The sequence below is a fragment of the Diadema antillarum genome, unplaced genomic scaffold, assembly GCF_040938485.1.
Source record: "Diadema antillarum isolate AM-2024a unplaced genomic scaffold, OU_Dant_1.0 seq00000512_RagTag, whole genome shotgun sequence".
Classification (NCBI taxonomy): domain Eukaryota; kingdom Metazoa; phylum Echinodermata; class Echinoidea; order Diadematoida; family Diadematidae; genus Diadema; species Diadema antillarum.
This window is the reverse complement of record NW_027271466.1, coordinates 2,730,506-2,753,691: the sequence shown is the minus strand read 5'-3', so window position 1 is coordinate 2,753,691 and position 23,186 is coordinate 2,730,506. Positions and strand designations below refer to the sequence as shown.

General features: G+C 38.5%; 2 protein-coding genes across 2 annotated transcripts; one reads left to right on the top strand and one right to left on the bottom strand.

Moving 5' to 3' along the window:
- Positions 1-8,518: 8,518 nt before the first annotated feature.
- Positions 8,519-13,788, bottom strand: LOC139734145 (PITH domain-containing protein 1-like). The gene is made up of 6 exons (XM_071644951.1): positions 13,600-13,788; positions 11,623-11,666; positions 10,775-10,852; positions 10,153-10,257; positions 9,175-9,283; positions 8,519-8,620 (listed from the first exon to the last, which is right to left on the bottom strand). The coding sequence occupies exons 1-6, from the start codon at positions 13,786-13,788 to the stop codon at positions 8,519-8,521; spliced, it is 627 nt and encodes a 208-aa protein (XP_071501052.1).
- A 311-nt stretch (positions 13,789-14,099) lies between these two features.
- Positions 14,100-18,447, top strand: LOC139734144 (tektin-B1). The gene is made up of 6 exons (XM_071644950.1): positions 14,100-14,197; positions 14,909-15,348; positions 15,838-16,052; positions 16,530-16,752; positions 17,367-17,590; positions 18,243-18,447. Exons 2-6 carry the CDS (start codon positions 14,923-14,925, stop codon positions 18,445-18,447), a joined length of 1,293 nt encoding a protein of 430 aa, XP_071501051.1. The 5' UTR covers positions 14,100-14,197; positions 14,909-14,922.
- The last annotated feature ends 4,739 nt before the right edge of the window (positions 18,448-23,186 follow it).

Sequence of the window (23,186 nt, the reverse complement as noted above, 5' to 3'; positions counted from 1 at the left end):
CCTGTTTGGATCGTCACAAATTTTGGGCTTTCGAAAAGGCTTTCCTAAAGGGCTTTCAAAACTGCTTTGCGTTTATCAACTCTTGAAAATTCCTGGAAAGCTGTTTGGATAACCTGTTTCTGCCGAGAAAGGAGAGTTGATAAACGCACCCTTTCGTAAAAGGCTTTCCTAAAGGGCTTTCAAAACAGCTTTGCGTTTGTCAACTCGTAAAAATTCCTGGAAAGCTGTTTGGATAACCTGTTTCTGCCGAGAAAAGGAGTTGATAAACGCAGCCAAAGAATGGTCAGCTGTGTCACAACGCAGCAAACGTAACGTGACACATGCACTCCTACTGGTGTGTGCCTGATGAAGAGGTACGAATCATCATAGTTGAATGTATTTACAGTTTCCATGGCAACAGTTTTTTTTTTTCTTATGATCCTGTTCACAAGTGATTTACATGTTCCGTTGGTGATGGCAGAAGAAATGATACAATGATTGCAAGAAATTTATCACTTTCATCAGGCACTTAATTTCCAGATTGTTGTGACGTGCATGATCGTCACATTTTCCGATACCAATTTCTCTAGTATTTTTCCATGGTGCTAAGGAAGTCTTCCAGTTGTCTGGTGGATCAAACACTTTTGTGTTTGGTCCACATGGTAACCACAAATCAAAGAGTATCTTGTCAATGCTGCTATGACCCTGCCTCACTTCAAGACCATCCAAAGCATTTTGCAGTTGAAGTCTCTTACTACAAAAGGAACAAATTTATATCCCCCCAAAAAAGTATACTTCAGGTGCAATTTTCATAAGATTGTATTTGATACACTGTGAAATCATTTGGAGTGTGTGAAGTAATTGGGCATTTGTGTTACTGGATTGTAGTACTCTAGTATCTTAAAGTTGTGATCATAAAGTCAATTCTTCTTTATTTTTTCTGCAAGTACAAGAAAACCTACTTTTCTTTTGACAGTAATGTCAACAAATGACTGGGGTAAGAGTTTGTGGGGTTTTTTTTGAGGGGGTGGTGGGAAGGGGGTTGTTTCCTTTTGATTTTCTTTTGGGAATCCTGTGTTCTTCCTTATTTACTTTTAAGTACAGTAGATGTGTGATCATTTTCAGTTTGGTGCTACACTGATATGAATGCATTTTTTTGATGATGTGCTCAACGTTTTGCTCAATCAGACAGCACCATGCAGAAAAGCAGTTAATTTTGACATAGTTGTCTGATGAAGTCAACAAAATTAAAGAATAATGCCACTGTCATCACTTTGTGGCGGAGGCATTAAAAAAGATGGAAATGCATTTTACTGGAAACTCATGGTAGTGAGAAGGGAGTTTGCCAGAAACTCTGTGTGTTAAGTTAAACGTGTGAACCGAGTGTAGTCATGCACTATAAGGATTCACCAGTACTTTTCCCATGATGTACTACATGTACCTGCCTTGACCTTGTATTTGTATATAATGAATGCAGAAACTATGGTGTTTTAGGATATAAGATTGTTTGCTTATTTGTTTTTGTTTGGATAGCCAGCAACTTTGCAATGTGCATATTTCTGAGAGCTAAGCCCAGTAAAAAGAAAGAAAAATGTAGTTGGGGAGAAGTCTTCAGTTTGATTGATCTCTAACACAAAATCATGATAGACTTTTAATGTTGTATTCAAAGAAAAGAATAAAATAAGTTTGTCTCTGTTTGTTTTGTTTGAATAATATACCATTAAATACAAAGGATCTATGAAGGCCTTGTTACAGACAAATTCACGATTCCAGTTTCACAGTCCCACACAGATATTTATGTGAGTGCTCACACAAATTTATGCTTGCATAGTAAAAGAACAAGAGATACTGATTGCAAATGCATGACTAATATCAAGTGTTCACTTCTCCACCATATTACAAATATTTTTTAAAAGAAGCTTGTCAGTACTCTGCTTTCCTGAAATTTCTTCGATAAGTACTATCCTTGGGAGCTTGTATTTTTGGGGTAAAGTTTTTGTGATTGTGATCGATAATTGCTTTTATAAAATGGGTTCAAGAATGTAGCCAATTGGAAGCGCTGAAATGAGTCACGTGTGCGTACATTAATTTCTCACTAACATCCGCGGCCTGACGTCACAAATGTTTACACTAGCAGTGCGCACTCTATCAGTTGTTACAAGTGCGTCGCGCGCTACTATACGCGCTGTCAATCCTGTAAACAACTTCTAGTTCGGGCTGCCGGCCGGCCTTTCTTGTGTGCATGACATGTGTGGCGTACGTATACTCTTATACGTACAGTACTTATATGTGCGGGATTTCCGAGTGCGACATGCGTAAATGTTTGGGACGAACATCTTCGGACATCTTACAAAGGTACGTGAAAAATGCTGTTAGTTTTCGACCCATTTTATAAAACAAATGATGCACAGGATTATTTCGTGGCGTTAGTGGAGATGCAGCTCACTCTCGGGTATTTACAATGTAGTGCAACATGCACTCGGCTTCGTCTCGTGCATGTTTCACAATTGTAAATACCCTCGAGTGCGCTACATCTCCACTAACGCACTCTATCCTGTGCATCATCTGTATAAGATCCTGTGTGTGCAATGTTTTCACCAGACTTCTAGTAAGTCTCTCCTCTCAAGATATCTATTGGAAGTGCCAAAACTTTTTGAAATATGTTTGAATTGTTGTCAAGTGCATTACTCCAATTTATTGCCAGGTAAGGTTTTGAATACAGTAGACCTCAAAGGACATTGAATAACAAGAGTGTAAAATGCAAAATCTTTACATTCACACTAAGGAATTGGACTGCATACCATGTTAAACTTTAAAGTATGTTACCAGCAAATTACAATTATGGTGCTGTTTATATGTTGTATTCGTGCAAAAAGTTATTCTGCTTCTTTTTTTTTAAATGAGAAACATTGCCATGTTTTCGAACAGCACACAAAGGTTGTGGAGGGGGAATTTTTTCAACAATTTCCTTTCAGTCATACTGTGATGGCACTACATTAAGCTGCTTTCCAAATCAGGTGCTTCTGCTATTGTTCCTACTTGAGATTATTTTTTTGTGTAATCAGGTATGTTTGTTTGTTTTTTTCTGTCATATCAATTTGACCAGGAAACTTATGCATTTGAATTCTCTTAGTACAACAAAGCACTGCACAACCAGTCACAGTTTATGTTCTTATTTGTATGGGTAATATCCCAACCTTGGAGCAGGGCTGTTACCTTTTTGGCAGTACTTTCTAGCCAAAAAAAAAAAAAAGAAAAAAGAAAGAAAAAAGAAATAGATAAAAAATACTGCAGGTTTCATGGAAAATACTCTTTTTTTTTCTCCAAAATTGTATTATTACACATGTCTATTGCAGGAAAATTTAAAATATTGTTTTTTCCATCAAAGTTATTCCTCTTCAGTCACTGAAATACGGCAGTGCTGTTTACAAGGCCAGCACCCTTGTTGAAAGGGCTACAATTTCCCCCATAAGCATCTCGATACATTTTCTGTTATGGGTATTCTGGACTAAGTGAATGTTATGTACAATGCTCGAGAAAAAAAAGAAAGAAATGGAACATCTCTCCACAACTCCACTCTGTGCAAATATGTTCTCTGTCTCATTAGGAAAACGAGCAGTACTTTGAAGAGAAACAGTTTATTTGCCAGGCCATGTCTGTCTAATCCTAATCAGTACTGTTATATTTATTGTGTTTATTCTTGCACAGTACTCGAACAGTTGCAGATGTCAACATTGTACTATTGGGAGGTGTGATGATGCAAATGTGTAACTTCTAACCCTGTAAGTTACGAACATATTTCAGAGAGAAATCAAAATAATGTAATACATTGTATATGTATCCATTTACTTGTTTTGAGAGTTTTTGTCCTTTTGACTGTTTACAAGCAGTACTTGATATGTGCTTTTTCTTTAGTGTCTATTTGCCGCTCCATCCTGTGTGCAAAGACCACAATGTGTATAACATGTAATGTTCCAATGATAGATCTTTATAGACTTCTTATCATTTCTTGTTTTTATTCATTCAGAAAAAAAGAAAGTGAGAATTTTGTTGTCTGCTCCTTTAAAGTTTACTCTAGGTTAGGATAAGTTGCCAGAGATGATATTGGCAAGATATTGTGCTATATTTGATGCAGTCTTTGAAGAACATAAAGTTTGAAACTGCTTGTGCTATTTTTATTTATGAATCATTACTTTCTTCCATGTGTGCTTTTTTGAACTTGAAGAAATTTACAGAGCCATTTTAAAATATTTCTGTAGAATTTTCAAGTACGATATTAGCTTTCAGATTGACATATAATGCTTGCCCTTGTACTGTGACATTGCGAGGTGTAAAAATGTGTACCCGGTACATGTTTGTTTTGTTTTGTTTTGTTTTTTTTTGCATATTTGTCATCATTGCTTCATAGGAACCATTGAACAACTATATGGGCATTTGATTTTACCTCAAGTCTATCCACATATTACATTGATACATGTGTTTAAAGGGGAAGGCTAGTAACTGATCAGTGGGAATCAGTGGAAATGCTGGGAGATGATTGTTCCAATCCTTATGGGATTCATTCAAGAGTTCATTGCATATCTATTGTTGTGTGAAAATGATTTGCTTCAGAACGGTCTCATATTCAAGTAATGTGCAGTTTAATGCTTCCAGGTTAGCGTCCCTGGTCAGTGATGGAGCATTAATCTGCACATTACTTGAATATGAGACCGTTCTGAAGCAAATCATTTTCACACAACAATAGATATCCAATTAACTCTTGAATGAATCCCATAAGGATTGGAACAATCATCTCCCAGCATTTCCACTGATTCCCACTGATCAGTTACTAGCCTTCCCCTTTAAATGACCGAGTTCACAAATATATTTATCATACTCTTTTTTTTTCCTGTGCTGTCACACCCTTTGTGATAGATACAGATACAGACAGCCAAAGGTAAATGCAGTATTAAATATTAAACTAAATGACAAACTTAAATTAATGTCTCTACCATTTTCTCCAAATTTGCTACATGTAAATCTCATCTGTTTCTAGTACATGTATCAATGCCTTCTTGTAAAATGATTTTGTTTTGCTGGGCAGTTTCCTCTTCAATACCCCTTATATACCCAGGCACTTAAACTCTAACTTCCCAAGTTTTTTCAACACCATTCAGTGATCCATCCAATCTTGACCTTATTGTAAAGTTAGCAAGCACAGTCGGGTGCAGCAATGTGCCCCAGTCTAAACAGGAAGGCCATGGTGACACAATAGGGATTAAGGGAATGAAGTCATCTCTATTCATTGATACTGTTCTTCGTAGTTTCCAGACATGTGGCAATCTGGCAAAGAAAGCACAGTGAAGGATTAGCCCTCACTGTGCATTGTTCCCCCACTCCCTGGAGTGCTTCCTTTGCCAAGTTCGGATGGATTACTGAGTGCTGAGATAAAAAAGCTTTTCAAGATCAGCTAAATGCCAGGGGTCATGAAGGGTAAAGGGACTATCATAATGTACTTGTGGCAAAATAAGGCATTATCACTCTCATTCACCTGATGTTATGATACACAGTAGATCCAGTACACAAAACTATAAAATGTGTCCTACTGTATGTGCTGCTGTATCTTGCCATGTCACCAGTATTAGATTTCTACTTTTGTAAAAGTACATGTATGTAATAAAATACAAATAGTGCTAAAACACATTGACTTTTTTTCTGTTTGTACCTACATGTGTGTGTGTGTGTGTGTTTGTTTGTTTGTGTTTGTGTGTGGGGATGTCACTGTGCATGTTAGATTTAAAGTATGTGAGTTGAAATGGCAGGAGTGTATTAAACTTTGTATCACCTGTGAAATGAAGAAGAATCATGTGTGATAATGATGGTTAAGATATAACATGGACAAGATGTTGATGCCAACAGTGATCATTACACAAGCAAACAGAAATTTGGACTGAGCACAGTCAATTTGTTTCAATTGTCAATTACAATCAAGCAGTTTGCTCAGATCACAGAGAACCCACCCAACTGTACTAAAAAGTACATTTCAAAACTACAACAGACACTCACACACACACACACACACACGCACGCACACACACGCGCACATACACACATTCACAGACACCAGTGTTCCTGCAAAGGAAATCATCAAACACATATCTCACCATGCAAAAAAAAAAAAAGAAAAAGAGAAATCCAACAATGAAAAAGGGATGGAAACAATTCAATATGCTCGAGAAATTGCATAATACCAGGGCTCTCAGAGAATGTCAGTTTAATGCCTTATAATCGTGCACCACAACTAAACCTGAAATTAAATACATGCAAAAACCACATACTATACGAGTTGAAATTTTCCAGTGGTTATATTTTCTCAAATTCCCCTTGAACCATGAAAATAACAGTGTGTGAATATAAAAACATGGATTGTGTGCAACTACACATGGAAGTAGGAACCACACATCCAGCACACTACGTGGGCTATCACATAACTGTATCTGGGACATGAAAACATGCATGTACACAGTACTTTTTAATAAATTTATGCAGAACACTGTTCTTGTTCATGTCCAGGGAATTAAGTCGAAATATTCAGCACTACTATTGTTGCTTGTTCACTCATTCTTACCTATTTTGTGAAAGGAGAAGTAATGATTACTAGACCCTCACAACCACAAAATCAACACAAGAAAGAGAAAGAAGTCTGACGAGGAGCAATTTGAGAAAATGACTTTTCACAAATAAATTCAGCTCATATGGTACAATAGTACAAGGATTACATTTATTCTATCAATAGTAGGATACTCCACTCAATTTGAATGTGTGGAGTACACACTGAAATATGTATGAGCTGTGTCTTGTATACGTCTTTTTACAGGGCATTCCATACATGTAGGCCTACGGTCAAACCTGCCTTGCAGCAGCCACACATCTATAGCGGCCACCTGCTGTATGAGGCCACTTTAAAAAAAAAATACCCCTGAAAGAAAAAACAATTTTAAAGACCTCATCAATAGTGGCCACCTGTCTATAATGGCCATTTTTTCCCTTAGGTGGCCACTATAGATGGGTTTAACTGGGTTTAACTAGATGGGTTTAACTTCAGAAATCTGGGGAAAAAAAATGATAATTGGCAATAACATATAGCCATCAAACATTGTCAAATTGCATTTCTGTTCAGTCCAATGTCAACATCTGGGGGAACAAAATACCATAGGAAACAAGAGAAGCATGCTATATAGAACAGTCCCTGTGTTTGTTAGATTTGTCTACTGTCACTGTCCGTTCAAGCAAGCATTGATGCAGTAGAGATTTGATACAAAGCATTTATACGGAGAAACACAAACACTGAATGTGAAACCACTATAAATTGAACATAATGCCAAGATCGCTCTTTATCCGTCTCTTGTTCTTTGATTTTCAAATCTTACAAACTAAAGTAAAAAACAAAGTACTGTTTCAAAGACCATCCAGTTCAATGTATTATGAACACTATAATCAATATTTTACTGTCTTTCCCTATACGACACGTGTGTATATTCAAAATCAGATCTTGCACAGGTTGTCTTACAGTCTTACATCAGAGTTGCAACTAAACGCTGAGAAAAATCAGCTCATGTAGTGCAGATTTTTATGCAAGAACAATGATTGCAGATTGAAGGGTCAAATTCTTACAGTGTACATCATGTCTCTGTACATGTATGTTGCTTTTTATCAACATCAACTACAGGGTAAGCATGCATGCACTTTTTGGTTACGTGTACAGTGTATGCATACAATTGCACACAAACATATCGTCGCTGGGGTGACAAGACCTTGTATCTGACATTTTTGTGAAAATTACGTTTTTAGATTAATGGTCAAATAATGGGTTAAGTGATGTCCAGGCCAAATCCCAACTGTCTTACTCCAAAAATGAAGCCACCATGGCATGTCAAATGAAAGGTCATCCCATTCGCTATAGTGCTTTGGCTGCCATTGTTTTTGGCTCTCCTGAAAATTAGACATTTTTTAGATACGAGGTCTTGTCACCCCAGCGACGATATACGGTGTCCTTGTCAGCATATTAAATAGTAATGCTACTGGAACATTGGGCCATGATTTTCTACTTCTGGGTATCTTTCTTGTTTAACAAAACCAAATGATGTGGACAACCCACCTTAATGTACAATTGTAGCTTACAGCTCTATGATTGTTAATCAGGAGTCATCACAAAAATTCCAATGGATTACCAAAAATCAGTATAAAGTCAGAAATCAGTAGTTTAAGCTGGTACGTAGGGCCTCTTCCCACTTTTTGATGATGCAAGATTTCAGGTAAGTATCAAATTCAAACATAAAATTATTTTACGGCAATGAATTATCATATTACTCTGTGGTCACCAGCAGCCTTTTTCTTCTTGATTAGACACACAATGCCTTTCAAACAAAAGCTACTTCTGCCTATATCAGTTTTTAGATTGTTTAATTAACACAAGTTTGCTTCACAAGCAGACAATAGACCCAGCCTTTGGATTTTGCGTAGGGATTGTGTTCCACTGAGGACACAAACATCCCGGCGGCTACCTGATCTGCTGCTGGACATTTTCCGTTAGATCTGTCTTGTGGTCCTTGGGGTTGGGCATGGCCTCGTAGGACACCAGCAAGACTCCCTGTCTCTGGGCCTGCAAGATTTGAAGAGAAGGTTGGTTCACATGGAAAAAACTCTTTCAAACAGTGATTACAAAGCCAACTGAACTAGCTGGACCTAGCGACAAGATTAACACACTGACATTTTTTTTTTTAAAGAGATGAATTTGAGGAAAGGTAAAAGACAAAAACACAAACAAACAAAATACAATTTTAGAAAGAAAGCACTAGTGGTGTTTCATGTATCTGTTATCTACGACTTTTAGTTCTAAGTCACATCAGCTTTAATACGCATATACTTATTTCACAAATTATATCAAAATCTTCTACAGGATTATCACTCAAAAAAAAAAAAGTTTGGGAGAATGATATGTTCTGAACATCTAGATAAAAACTGCAAATATCCTCTTACTAGGATTTTTAAATTTTGCAAAACCAGATGTGTCCGAGTCATGATGTAGCAATCCATTATGAAAATGGGTGAAATATGAAAATGGGTGAAATTATGAAAATGGGTGAAATTGTTGTGCACAAGAGGTGCATGTCAATTTTTAGTGGAAAATCTTTCACTCAGCTGGACAGTACTCACCTCCGTAAATTCACCTCTCAGACCGATGTAGTAGATTTTGGAAGTGTCAGCACCAAAGTTCCTCGAGAAGTGTATGGAGAGATGATTGACGTTGAAGAACCGCGCTGCCCTGCAAAGTCCAAACAAAGAACCTTACAAACAGGCACAACAGCTGTTCCAACCAAATTTAATGCAAATCAAAGATGGCTCATATTCAATATTCAATTTTTTTTTTTTCCTGACCAATCCTAAAAGTCCTAAAATCAAAAGCACTCATATATTCAGGTATCAAAATGAGATAAGTTGTATTCTGTGTCATCAGCTAATACAGCATTACTGAAATATATTGCAAAGCAAGAAAGGGAGCATGTTGCCTTCAATTCAGCAATGCCACTTGTAATCAAGCTTACAGCCTCCATTTTCTCCTCCCACATAGCGATACAGTTTGGGAACACTTCAACTTGTCATAACTAAGGATCAGCACTATACTGTAAATCTCTAGAATCCAAAGACTCCTTGAGGAAAACATGTAATATCACTTTCTTATCAATCTGATAGACAGTACCACAGACTGCATTCATAGCACAAAAATTTGTACAAGTGAGAGTGGCAAAATACAAACTTGTATTTACAACAGCTCATATTCTTTATAGCACAACTTAACAGCATTGAAATAATCTGACCAAATATTCCTGAGACAAACTAGTTTTGAGAAATGATCAATTAGTACTACACAAGAGCCAAGATACACTGATAGTATGATCACCTTAAAAAATGAAACAAATGGGCTACAAAATTTGTTAAAAACAAGGCAAGTACCAAAATGTGTCTCACCCATTCGCATAGATAACTCCCAGAAGTTCATTGACCCCGCCTATGACCTTTGACTTTGCGGTGACCTTCAACTCCCCAAGGGCCATTTATCAGCCAAGTTTGGTCACAAACGACATATGGATCAGAAGTTATGAGCCATAATCAAAACATGACGTAAAAACTCACTTGGTGGCGTATTCCAGCTCTCCCCGGTCATCTCTGTGCATTTCAAACAGCTGGTCTGGCTCTGCTCTCACATCGTCAAAGGTCATGTGAGGCTGGTTCTTGTATCTGCGAAGTGCAAACAAAGCATGATAATTACTCTCTATGGCTTCATCTCTGCTTGGGTGATGTAATATCTTAGCAGAATGAAGGAAGTTTCATCCTTTGCTTCACACTACACAAAAGAAATATTTCATAAAATCATCATGTGGTTTATACTATCGGTCCGACTAGGATAATGTGTGCAAAATACATATTGCAGAAATTCATGTCTTCATCATTATTTATTTGTTCTTCTTTTCTTTCTTTCTTTTTTTGCCAGGGAGGTAAATATTGTGACACAAAATGCTAGTACATGTGACTAGTATCAGTGCAGCTCCCTATCAAACATTGCACATCTACATTATTTTGTATTTTTGTAAACATACACACACGTTATGTGACTACACATGGCATTACAGGGAGTTATACATTTTCCAGAGTTACAGGGGGCATTGACATTCACATTGTATCTTACAAACTGACAAGCAAACAAAAAACTCTACTTCATGTAGCTGTCATAAAATCCAAGGGAAATTCAACTTACAATTTCATTTCAGCGGGATGAGTATCATCTTCTCCTCCAATTACGATGATCCCCTTTAGTTTCACATTTCCAGTAAACCTGAATCCATCAAATTACAAAATGTGCAAGCTTTGCAGTAATTGTTATTTGTAAGAAAAACAAAAACAAAAACAAAAACCACCATAAAATATTGCAAAGAACATAATCATTGCCATTTAACTCACACCTAAGCTCATCAAATCATATGAATTCTCTCTATAACATTCTCGGAAGGTGGTCTTGACCTTTTATCTGACGAGACCCAACATTGTGATTTTAAGTATTCTCTTGATTACAAAGTATGCTTAAAGTTACAGCATTTCTTACAAAGTGCCATTAATTGACATCTAGAGTTGATTTTATAATCATACCGAAATTTCAACAATTTAATGCTGACATTTCTCTTTACACCAAATTTTACTATCTAAAAGTGAATCAATTATTCTATTCATAATTGAATTGAGATAGTGGCTGTTGACTGCGGTGTGACCTTTGTTTTTTAACCTTTTGATTTGATACATGTATCTGATCAGATTATTATTGCATAAACATACACTTCATTTCCCTTTCTACTTTTGTTCAATGAATAGCAAGGAAAGCATAACAGTTTTAATAGGTTGAATACATTATTCTCCATGCTAAAATTTGTTATATAATGTTGACATTTGTTCTGTTCTTATTTGAAAATATCCTCTATTTTGAAAATACTTGTTAACAGTTACACCAACAAAGATATGCAGAATGTATTTTTTATCATAAACTGGATGTGCAACGATTAAATGACACTACACTACAGATGGAAAGTAAAAGACAGTTTTCTGTTAACTTACGGAATATTGAATAGAAGCTCTTCATCATCATCGCTTTCCACAAACTGCGAGTATAAGGATAATGAAACAATGTACATGTACCCGGTATAAACATTAGATAGACATGATGTCTGGGGAAAAACTTGACAAAAAAACAAACAAACAAGAAACTGTCATTCTATTGCCATTTTAATCAAATTATAACAGACATTGCCATGATTGGCACAACAGTCAAGAAATTTTCTTCTTTGCAATTTCTATCAACCCACTGAACACCAATTTTCCACATGTACAACAGAAGAAGACTAATTTTACTACAAACAAGTTTTGCAAAATCATGAATTTATAGGCCCCATCACAGTGTGCGTGCATCTGTGCGTTAGCAAGAAAGGTTAGACTAGGTTTAGGGTTAGGTTACTATGTAGGGGTGCTGGCCAGGGTTGTATACGTGGTTAAATTAGTCGATGGAAATCGTAGATCTAGGATAGGAAGTCTTTCCAAGAATAACTGGGAATAAGAATAGAAACAAAAAAAAAATAAGAAAAAGGAAGGACAAAAGATGTTATGCTGTGGAAATCGGCAATGCTGCTGTATCGATAACATGTAAGCGCTGTTTGGTGGGGCAGCATTCACGAGTAGATACTGTGGAAGAAAGCCCCGTAGGGTCTACACTACAGACAGGCAGGGCCCGGGTGGGTGCCAGGTGGGGCCTATTTCAGTTCGGGAAACCCACCCACAAGGGGGCCCCCTCCTTATAAGTAACCCGTCCCCCTTATAAGTAACCCCCGGGGCACCCCTTATAAGGAGTCTCCACGCTTTTTTGCAATGCAACGCGAAAATGAAAGGACTGCGGCAATTCGCTTGATTATGTCCATAAAGCTTCACAAGTTTCCTAGTTACTCACGAAATTTGAGCAAAATCGGTTTGAGGCATCATATCTAAAACCATGGATTTAAATGCGATGTCAAACGACCCATGTGAATGCTGAAATGCGAGCGATTACTGGCGTGAGTGTCGCCAGGCGCGGCGGCGCGGCAATGCTTGAGTGCAGACGTGGCGACTGAGTACGAAGAGTCTTCGTACTCAGTCGCCACGTCTGCACTCAAGCATTGCCGCGCCGCCGCGCCTGGCGACACTCACGCCAGTAATCGCTCGCATTTCAGCATTCACATGGGTCGTTTGACATCGCATTTAAATCCATGATTTTAGATATGATGCCTCAAACCGATTTTGCTCAAATTTCTTGAGTAACTAGGAAACTTGTGAAGCTTTATGGACATAATCAAGCGAATTGCCGCAGTCCTTTCATTTTCGCGTTGCATTGCAAAAAAGCGTGGAGACTCCTTATAAGGGGTGCCCCGGGGGTTACTTATAAGGGGGACGGGGTTACTTATAAGGGGGACGGGTTACTTATAAGGAGGGGCCCCCCTTGTGAGTGGGTTTCCCGAACTGATTTCATGGGGATGTCACAAATTGTTCAGACTCAGAGTGATCCAGTTGTTTCTTCTTCTTCTTCTTTTTAAAAATTATTCTAACTTGGCCATACAACCACACGCGATAAGCGTGTGCTTATGCTGGTGCTGGCTGAAGTGAACGAGCACTGTCGCGGTCACTGCCTTCAACCTTGAAAATGAAAGTCTGACAAAGAACCTGCAAAAAGAAACAAAACAAACAAGTTCACAAACACTTGCCGAGTAAACAAGTCAGAAGTCCACTAACACGTTAGCTAGACTAGTTAGCATCAGCACAAGGGGTCTAAATGTCATCCCCTTCTTCAGTAGACCCGGCTTAATTGCCTGGCATTTGTAGATTTTAATTTAGGCTAGTTATTCAATACTGTCCAACACGCCACACGATCACCCATATAGGCCATTGGCATCACTTAGGCATCAGCAATCAGTGCATCACGTCCAAAGTCCAAAGGGAACTGGTGGAATCACACGGAAAAAAGTACGTGGGACTACATGAAATCGCAACATCGCGATTTTTATGAGTTACCTTTGAGTGATCAAGCCTTTCTTCCCAAGGTTTGAAGACTAGCTTGCCCGACCCTTCCGTGGCTTCGTTAAGACATTCCACTCTCTCTGTGTCAATTTTTGTGTAGAGAGAAAATAATGCCCCTCTTTCTGGGCTTTCGTGATCATGTCCACCGCATCCGTGGTCTCCGTGACTGTGCCCGTGCGACATTTTCACTGTGTAACCTTTGACATATGTAAATATTCGAGACTTCCGTCAAATGTAAATATGAAACGACTGTTGAAAAGTCTAGCAGTTGCTATGACAACTAGGAAAAGGTACGTGAACGTCTATTGGTAGTCTCATGCCCGTGAAGAGTCAATCAACCAATGACAGATAGCGGATCTTAGCCACTCTGCACATTTGTTATCGTTGCTAGGCAGCGATCACCTGTGTACGGGAAATAATGAGGAGGAGTCGCTTTGGCCAATGTTTTGGCAGCACGCTTTCGATATCGAGATCATTCATTGGTGTGCTTGCATTAGACTAACGTGATACAGGAAAACTGACGAGACGAACAGACATCAGTGCCGAAGGAATTAGCCAGGATTTAGTAGTTTTACATCACTGCAATACAGAGGTTGGTAAAAGACACAAATTGTGATTATGCTTCTCGACAATTCTGTCATGTTTATCAGATATCTAACTCCAACTGTTAACCTTTCCCCCTGCAATTAATAAGGTTTCAGCACACACTTTGTTTTCTGTTTTTAATGGGGTGTTACTGAAGGGATGGATTCTGCAGCAGGATCTAAGAAATGGTGGGTTTACCCGAAATGGTTCTAGTATTGGGATCTAATTCTGACGCCAATGCATGGTCAGTTTCTACTTCTGATTAAATTTACACAGACACAGTCGATGAAGAATGATGGTGAAATGTTTGGACTGGTTACACACTTAACTGGTCTTTTTTAGTTTATCTTTGAATCTAACTGTTAGAAAGTTAGAAGAGCACATATCTCACAAGCACAGTTAGGCCTAAACGTTAACACTAACACAGTCTAGGCTTACTCTAATAAAGTCTAGATTTTAAAGGCTAAAACAAAAAAGTCTAAAGTCTGAAGTCAATTTTCTATAGGGTCTACATTCTAGACCCTTCTAACTGTTACATGAAATATTTCTGATGAAATTCACAGTGATTGTTTTGGCTTTTGAAGCTGAGTAACAAGTTAGGGGTTCTGTGCAGACTATCCCGCCTTCACGTTTGTCTATTGTCAACGTTATTCTATGAATATGATGATTTCTAATGGTACTGTATCTCAACTTTCTGAATTCTTTTTTTTTTCTTCAGATAACAAAACAAAGATGTCCATCAAAACAGATATTGCCAGCAAGCCGGTAAACCACTTTGCCCCTTCAGACTGGCATACAAACAGTCACCTGCTTTCCACAAATGCGGAGCGTCTCCGTGATAATTCACACTCCACACGCCAAGAGTCTAGCCATCTACGCAATGAGACCTACAACCGCACATCATGGGGAATCCACGACAACACAACCCGCCTCTCGAACAGGATCGACGACATCGAGACGTGGCGGGAAACCCTGGAGAAGACTCTTGCTGATGTCGACGAGGAGATCAGGAAATTGGAGGATGACAAGGAGTTGGCTGAGAGGGCACTAGAGGCAAAGGCCCTTCCCCTTGATGTTGCTTCAGAGTGCAAGACACTGCGTGACGGAAGGCGCGAAATCGATGTTGTAGATGACCTAGCAAATTCTGAAATAATCAAGGTGAGCAGTACATATTTAGTAACGGGATAAACTCTAGGCTGAACTGCCATTGTCACAAAAGAGCTCTAAGATTTGAAGACAACAAGTATGTAATATCCTCCATTTGATTTACACACAAAAAAAAATCAGTTTTTTTTTAATGTTTTATGATAATAAAGTCAAATCAAGTAATTTGTCAATTGATGAAGATGATGATGATAATATCACTCACAACATTAATTGTACGACACCATTGCACATATCTGTAATAACAAACAAACAAACAAACAAACAGGCACAGACTCCTCCAAGAAAGTTAGTATTAAAAATCGTGCAAAAACATGCGAGTCTTGTGTGAAGTTTGGAAGTGCTGCACGTCAATTGTATGGAGAAATGATGGGAGTTAGTAGGTAAAGAGCAACAAAACTTTTTATGGTCTGGTAATTGATGAAATTTTGAAAGTCAAATAAAGCAAAAACTAAGTTTCTTCTTTTTTTTTTCCTCCATCAGGAAATTGATGTCATCGAGGGGATCAAGGATGCACTCCAGTCTAAGGTCAGCTCCGCCTTCGAACAGCTCTGTCTCCTCCAGGAGGCCCGTCAGCAGCTGGCCGCTGACCTAAGGGATAAGACGGAGGCCAAGAAGATTGACACCTACTGCCACGACCTGAGCATCAACTCGCCAGACATCTGCTACCAGCCAAATTCCACCAGGACACCCAAGGGGTAAGGATCTGATAGGAAACGATTTTCATTAATAGTGGCAGCATCACTGAACGCCAAGTGCCTGTACAAGTAGCTGATGCTTTCCGTTGGTGCCCTGGAATTTTTACTTTAGTGCAAATTCAGTGTTTATTAATTGAATGTAACAATAATTTCTGCATCCAGTAAAATAAAAACATGCATGTTTTGGTGGGTTGCTATGGTGTTCAATGCAATGAAAATTAGTTGAAGAATTGAAGGGTCTGAATATCATGCTAGTGAAGAAATATATCACATTTCTATTCAGAAACATTAACTGTCACTTACATGTATTGCAGATCATTCATTATTTCCATGAATGTATGTTTTGAGAGCAAGAAGTATGTATTGGAAATAACTGAATTCATGTAACATCACATTAAACAGAACCCATTTCAAGTTTCATATCTCGACATGGAAACATAGTAATTGTTCATTGGTTTCAATTGCTGACGCGTACAGGAGTACCACCCCACAGACATGGGAAGACTTCTCCCGCTACAACAAGGACCGCGCTGACGCCGAGATGCGCGCCTCCCAGCGCCTGCGTGAGGCCATCCACAGCACCGTGGCCCAGACCGACAACGACCTGGAGGCCCAGCGGCAGGCCACCGAGTTCGCCCTGCGCAAGAGGATCCATGAGATGAAGAGGGCCAAGGATGAGGACGAGTGGCAGAAGAAGAATGTAAGTGTCCCTGTCACATCTGTCTCCTTCACTCACTACACTATCTGTAGCTCTGCATGGCAGAAGACGCAGACTCGTTGCGTAACCGGTCTCTTGGTCCATTGGATTACTGCATGTCTTTTGACAGTGTTGTTACAATGAGCTCAAAATCCGTTCAATATTTACTGGACATTCTGTTACAACAGGTTTCTACAAGAAGTAAAATCCAAAAAGAAAATGGAATCTCTTGGAACACAAACATTGCTTGCATGTGTATTATTGTAAAGGTCATGCAAGTGATCACTGTGCTGAGCTTTAAATGTATAAGTTGTGAAAACAGTTGAAAGGAGATTAAAAACTAAAAGAATTAACTGCAGGTGTCAAGTCACCCATAGATATCACCAAGATTATTCATCTGTTTTAAGTTTTGAACTTAGCATGTTAACATACAAAGAGGTCAGATTTCACAAAACCCTTTTATAACATGGTGATTTTGCACATCTCAACTCTTCATATTTCTTAGTTCTGCACCCTGATATAGTGACATACCTGATATATTTTAGGGCCTTGCAATATAACAAAGTTGCCCTGTAAGGCATGTTTTTAATGGAAAAATATGCGCTGCCCTTCCACAGACCGAGGAGGAGATCGCCAAGCAGGAGCGCAACATCCGCGAGATGGAGCAGGCGATCAAGGACAAGGAGAACCCACTGAAGCTGGCCATGACGCGGCTGGAGAACCGCACCTACCGCCCCAACGTGGAGCTGTGTCGGGACAACGCCCAGTATGGTCTGGTCAACGAGGTGCACGAGATCCAAGACAGCATCAAGGCGCTTGAGAAGAAACTCCAGGACTCACAGTGAGTTTTGCTGCTGCTGCTGTTGTTGTTGTTGTTGGTGTTGTTGTTGTTGCTGCTGCTGCTGTTGTTTTTGGTTTTTGGGGTTTTGCAAACAAGATCTTCACCAACCCTCTGCTCCTACAGAACATACAGTAGAATCGAGAGAACATGCATTGCTTTGGTGCGCACGAAACTAGAGGCAGTTAATATATGAATAGGAGTGACTTGGCTGTATCATTTCAAATTGTCAGGGAATATGCAGCAAGTAATGAATGAAGCTCACTGTCTCTCACCCAGACATCAGCATGAATACTTGTTAATCTATTAAATAGTTCAGTGGCCTTTTGAAAACTAACTGAAGAAATTGACATCTTTTCCAGAGTATTTTGTTCTTGTTTGGTTGGGTCCTTTTTATTTTCTGTTCTGCCTGTCTTTGTACTGATGAAAATTATGCCTTATTTGGTGGGAGGGCAAGCAGTTATATTTTTTATGTGTATCAAAAGAAATGATATTCTTAACAGAGTGAAGGAACATAACTTCATAGATATTTAGGTACTCACACATGTACCTACGTACATACATTGTTTGTGTGTGCACTGGTGTGATTAACTGACATAAGAACCAGGAAGTTGACAATGACGTGTGCTAAAACTGTCTTTTTCCACTCTTGCAGCAATGCACGTGATGCTTGCGAGAAGCAGCTCTACCGCATCAACAAGGACCTGGAACTCAAGAACAATTCCCTGGACCTCGACAACAAGTGCATGCAGGTGCGCGGCAAGCTCACCCATGGCCCAGTCACGCAGACCATGAACAACCTGTCCACATTCAAGACGGACCGCGAGCTCTACACCGCACAGAGGAATCTCCTAGCTTAAAGGAGAAAGCATATCAAGAACTACAATGTTAGGTACCTTCTCTTCCTTGGGTTTAAATTTGAAAGACTGATGCATGCATGATACCAGTTTATGTGCGAGCAGACAAAGATATTTCTCCATCCTTTGCTCCCGCCACTTCAAGTGTCGCTTCTTCAACTTGGAATGGTTTGGGAATCTTGATTAAAAGAAAGCAGTGTGCCCACTGCGAGAGAAAGAGAAGAGAAGATACAAGCTTAGCTGACATGTCGTCCCGGTGACCGCATCCAGGCCAGGTTCTCAAGGAACTACAGAACAAGAATTTCTAGAAGATTTCTAGACATTTCTGTTATGTTTTTGATGTTGCTGACCAACTGCATGAAGCCCATTAAAGAAGACCAAGAATCAATATTTTCCTGGTCAATTCTTGCTCAGCTCAGTGATGTCATATTTTTTTTGTGTATTTTTTTTTTTAATGTCCAGATGTATTCTGCTAAGAAACTGGCATATCACGTAGCAGTTATGCTGTATATGCAGTGTGTATGTTTTGTACAGAAAAGATCAATCGGGTTTGACATTTCAATGAGGCAATTGATAAATACACTTTTTCAATTACTGCTTTGTCATTTATGGGTAGCATTTTAATTCTCTGCAAAATGAATGGGGGGCATGAAGCCAATGTATGCAATGCAAATATGAAGTTTAGACATTGTGAGGAGCTGATTCATGTGAATTTGTTAATCAAGCTTAGAAAAGATGCATATTCTGCTATTATCCGTCCAGTTAGGTGAGGCTCTGCAATATCAATCATCTAGAAGAACATGATGATAGCCCTCTAGATAGTAATACGGAGCCCATTACATTTATTTGCATGTTAGCTGCATTTTAGATCTTCATTATATAAGGATGTTGTGGATCATGTCTGTTGTATATATTTCTTACTTCGTATGAAAATATGGATGTAAGTATGCCATCTTTCATGTATAAAACATATATTGCACTACACAAAATAAAGTGATCTTAATGTGAAAACTTGTAGTATTGTCCCTTATTTCAGCATGACTGGATGTATGTCTTTACTTATCTTTAACAGTGAGATTAAGTGTAAGAAAGTTAAAGGACAAGTTCACCTTCATGTACAAGTGGATTGAGTGAATGCGACAATATTAGTAGAACACATCAGTGAAAGTTTGAGGAAAATCCGACAATCCGTTCAAAAGTTATGAATTTTTTAAGTATCTGCGCAATTACTGCTGGATGAGAAGACTACTACAGTGTGTGATGCCACATGCGTACAATGATATAATGAAAATAAAAAGAGAATTTCACAAAATTTGACTTTTTGAATAAAGTGCACATTTCTCGGACTTGTTACTGATGTATGTTAAGGATAATATTATTCCCCTTGCCTTCTGAAAGAGAGAAGTCGAGTGTTCTTTTGTTATGCGAGAAAAGTGAAAATAAGGTGAATTTTCTTTATACTTTCTTTATACCGTTGTACTCATGTGACATCACAAGCTAAAGTAGTATTCTCATCCAGCCATGACTGAGCAGAAACTTTAAAAATTCATAACTTTTGAACAGATTGGCGGATTTTCCCCAAACTTTCACTGATGTGTTCTACTAATATTGCTGCATTCACTCAACCCACATGTCTATGAAGGTGAACTTATCCTTTAATAGTCTTCAGTATACAGTGTATTAAAATAATTTATGACAAAGTCCCCTGTGCTCCACATGCTGACAAAAATGATGTACGTGTATATCATTAGCCAGAAAATCAGGACTTCACACAATATTTCATGCCACTTTGGGTTCTCATCTGACAAGTGACACACAATTATAGTCAATTGGTACAATTGCCAATCGTACAGTACACTCCTGTTGTAATGAACACAGATATAATGAAATTCTTGTGACAACGAAATCAAACTTCAGGTCCTAACATTATCATCTATATAATCTTTATACACTATACTGATTGGTTATAACGAAATTCCGTTATAATGAAAGAAAACCGCCGGTCTTGAGGACTTCATTCTAACGAGAGTACACTGTACTAACTCAAAGACAACTTTATGCAGCCTAGCTTCCGGCGTATTAGGCGTACAAAAAAAAAAGAGGAAAAATTGCACAATGTTGATCGATACATGTTTTTGACAATTTATGACGCACTTTCACCAACTCCCAGAAAATGTTTCAATATGTTGTGTTTCTTATAGGACCAGTGCTAATGCCAAGACATGAACAAGCAATCATACATTCCTTTTACAACCTTATGTAAACATTACAGTGCACTCCCGGTATAACAAACACAGTTATAACAAAATTCCAGTTACAACGAAGTAAAAAATCAGCCTGCAACATCATCCGCTCAATGTATTTTAATTGTTTATTTGTTTGGTTATAACAAAATTTTGATATAACAAAAGGAAACTGCCGGTCGCGAAGACTTTGGTATAACGGCAGTCAACTGTACTAGCACATAGCCCAAACATTTTACACTCAAAATCACACACAATACTATTACACAGAAGTGGAAATTAACACTAACATTCTTCTGGTATTAAGGGTAGTTTAGTGGTGACATCATGTCAAGATCTGAGAGATTTATGAAGGTGATTTGGCACTGAAGCAAATCTACACATCATGTTGTACTAGACTGATTTTGACCATTCTCAGGATTTGGCGAACAGGAAACATCTCACAATGGGTCCATGCTCTTCCACTATAAGAGGACTTCACACACTCGATGGAATTAAAGCCATCAATATACCTCTCTTTTTTTTTTTCCACTGAAGACATTAAAATGATTAACATGCACAACAGCAGATCCTACGACAATCTTTTTTTAATACATCTTTGGCTGCTATTGGATTTGTGTAGTTGCTGTGAGTGTAATTCTAAATATTGTATGCAAACAGACCAAGTGATATACATTTTTAGACACATTCACAAACGCAAAGAAAATGCTACACTGCAAAATGTACCACAGTTGAGACCTCTTCCTTTGTATCACAACCATTGAAGACTTTTATTGAAAGAGACACTGTCTTTTTAACAAGCCCTTTTACATATTAACATAGTGGAGCATTTGAATCCAGGAATGAATATATCAAAGATCATAGAGTAGGGGGCCCTTCCATGAGGTTTGCAATTATTCTACATTACATTGCAATGATTGCAGTTACTGCAGCAACAACTGACTGATATTCTTTTGGCTGTTGCCATAGTAACTGCACATTATTGCGGCTTTCACTAACTGCAGATCTCATTATGGAATGGGCCTCTGGTTTTATCTAACTTTGCTTTCAATACTTATGACACATTTTGAGGCAGAGGAAGACTGCAATTGTCTATACCACAAGAAACCTTGAAATCCAACATTTAAATACAGCTTCATGTCCATTATAGTTGCAGTTGTATATCCACTAAAGTCAACTAGATATTCGATGCCTGGCTGTAGACATGTTAAATTTCAAGTAACATCTATGGACCTCACACAAACCCATATGAAAGTCACTTTAAGAATGGACGGATGCCTGATTTAATATAGTACTGTAACTTGCATGAGAAGTGTTGATGCAAAAGGGGTAAATTTAAAAGATTTCTCTATAAATTATTTCACAGAATGAACATACAATGTATTTCTCTGCACATTCTCTAAGAATTGCCTTTTTTCCTTTCACTGCTGCTTCTCCTTCCTCCTCCCTCTTTTTTCTTCCTCTATCACTTCCAGAAATACATAGTGGCCTTCCACTATATAAGATAAAGGAAAAGTAAATCAAACAAACAAACAAAAACCTAACAAAGACTGCTGTTTGAGCAGAGTTGTTGTCCCCTTATTCAAATCATACCCCTCATTTGTATTAGCACAGCTAATCAGGTTAGGTTGACATCTGTGCACAATAAATGTTTTCTTTTTTTCTTCTTCTTCTTCTTCTTTTTAGCAGCCCGAGTGGGTGCACTGTAATCAACATCTATCCTTCTTTCATAATCTGTATTCTTCCATAGCATTTTACATTGCAGTGCTCTGTAAATCTACTTTGAATTGTTTTGTTTCCTTTTGATTTTTCTAAAGTATAGATTGAATATTTGTAATTATGATGGGAAATATATACGAATATGGACACATAAATTGACTGCAACATAAAAAAATTCCAACCTCAAGTTCGTTCTACTAAAGCAAATAATCATACAAAGCTGATAATACTGCCAAAAAGATGCCGCCATTTGCCACAAGAACTGCTGCTCCACTGTAACCTGAGTGTTAGTGATCTCCCTTCTTTAGTCATGCTGCTATCGAAATGCAAACTTGCCACGCTTTATGTCTATGATGTCATACACAGCTGAGAGTCACTGTTCTATCTGTGAGGCAAGGTCAAGATTGTCAGAATCTGCCACACGGCATGAACGCACAGCCTTGAAGATGCGGCTCTTAATCAGATAGAGCATGTGGGTTGTTTTGCAAAATCCACATAGATTGAATCCTAATCCTGCGGATGTGAAAAGAAGTCAGTAATCTGACAAACCATTCTGTGGCTTGCACGCCTTGCACAGCTGATGCAGCCAGATCAGGAGAGACGTCTTGGTCATGCATAAAACCATCACAGATGCCGCACTTCACTCCAGGCTCCAAAAATACAAGCTGTGTTCCTGCCTCGGTACAGATATGCAACGGAAAACCGGTGTCAGCCGAGTCACACACATCCTGCCGTCATCTGTTTGCAACTGAAAGACATTGTTGAATCACAAACGCGTTG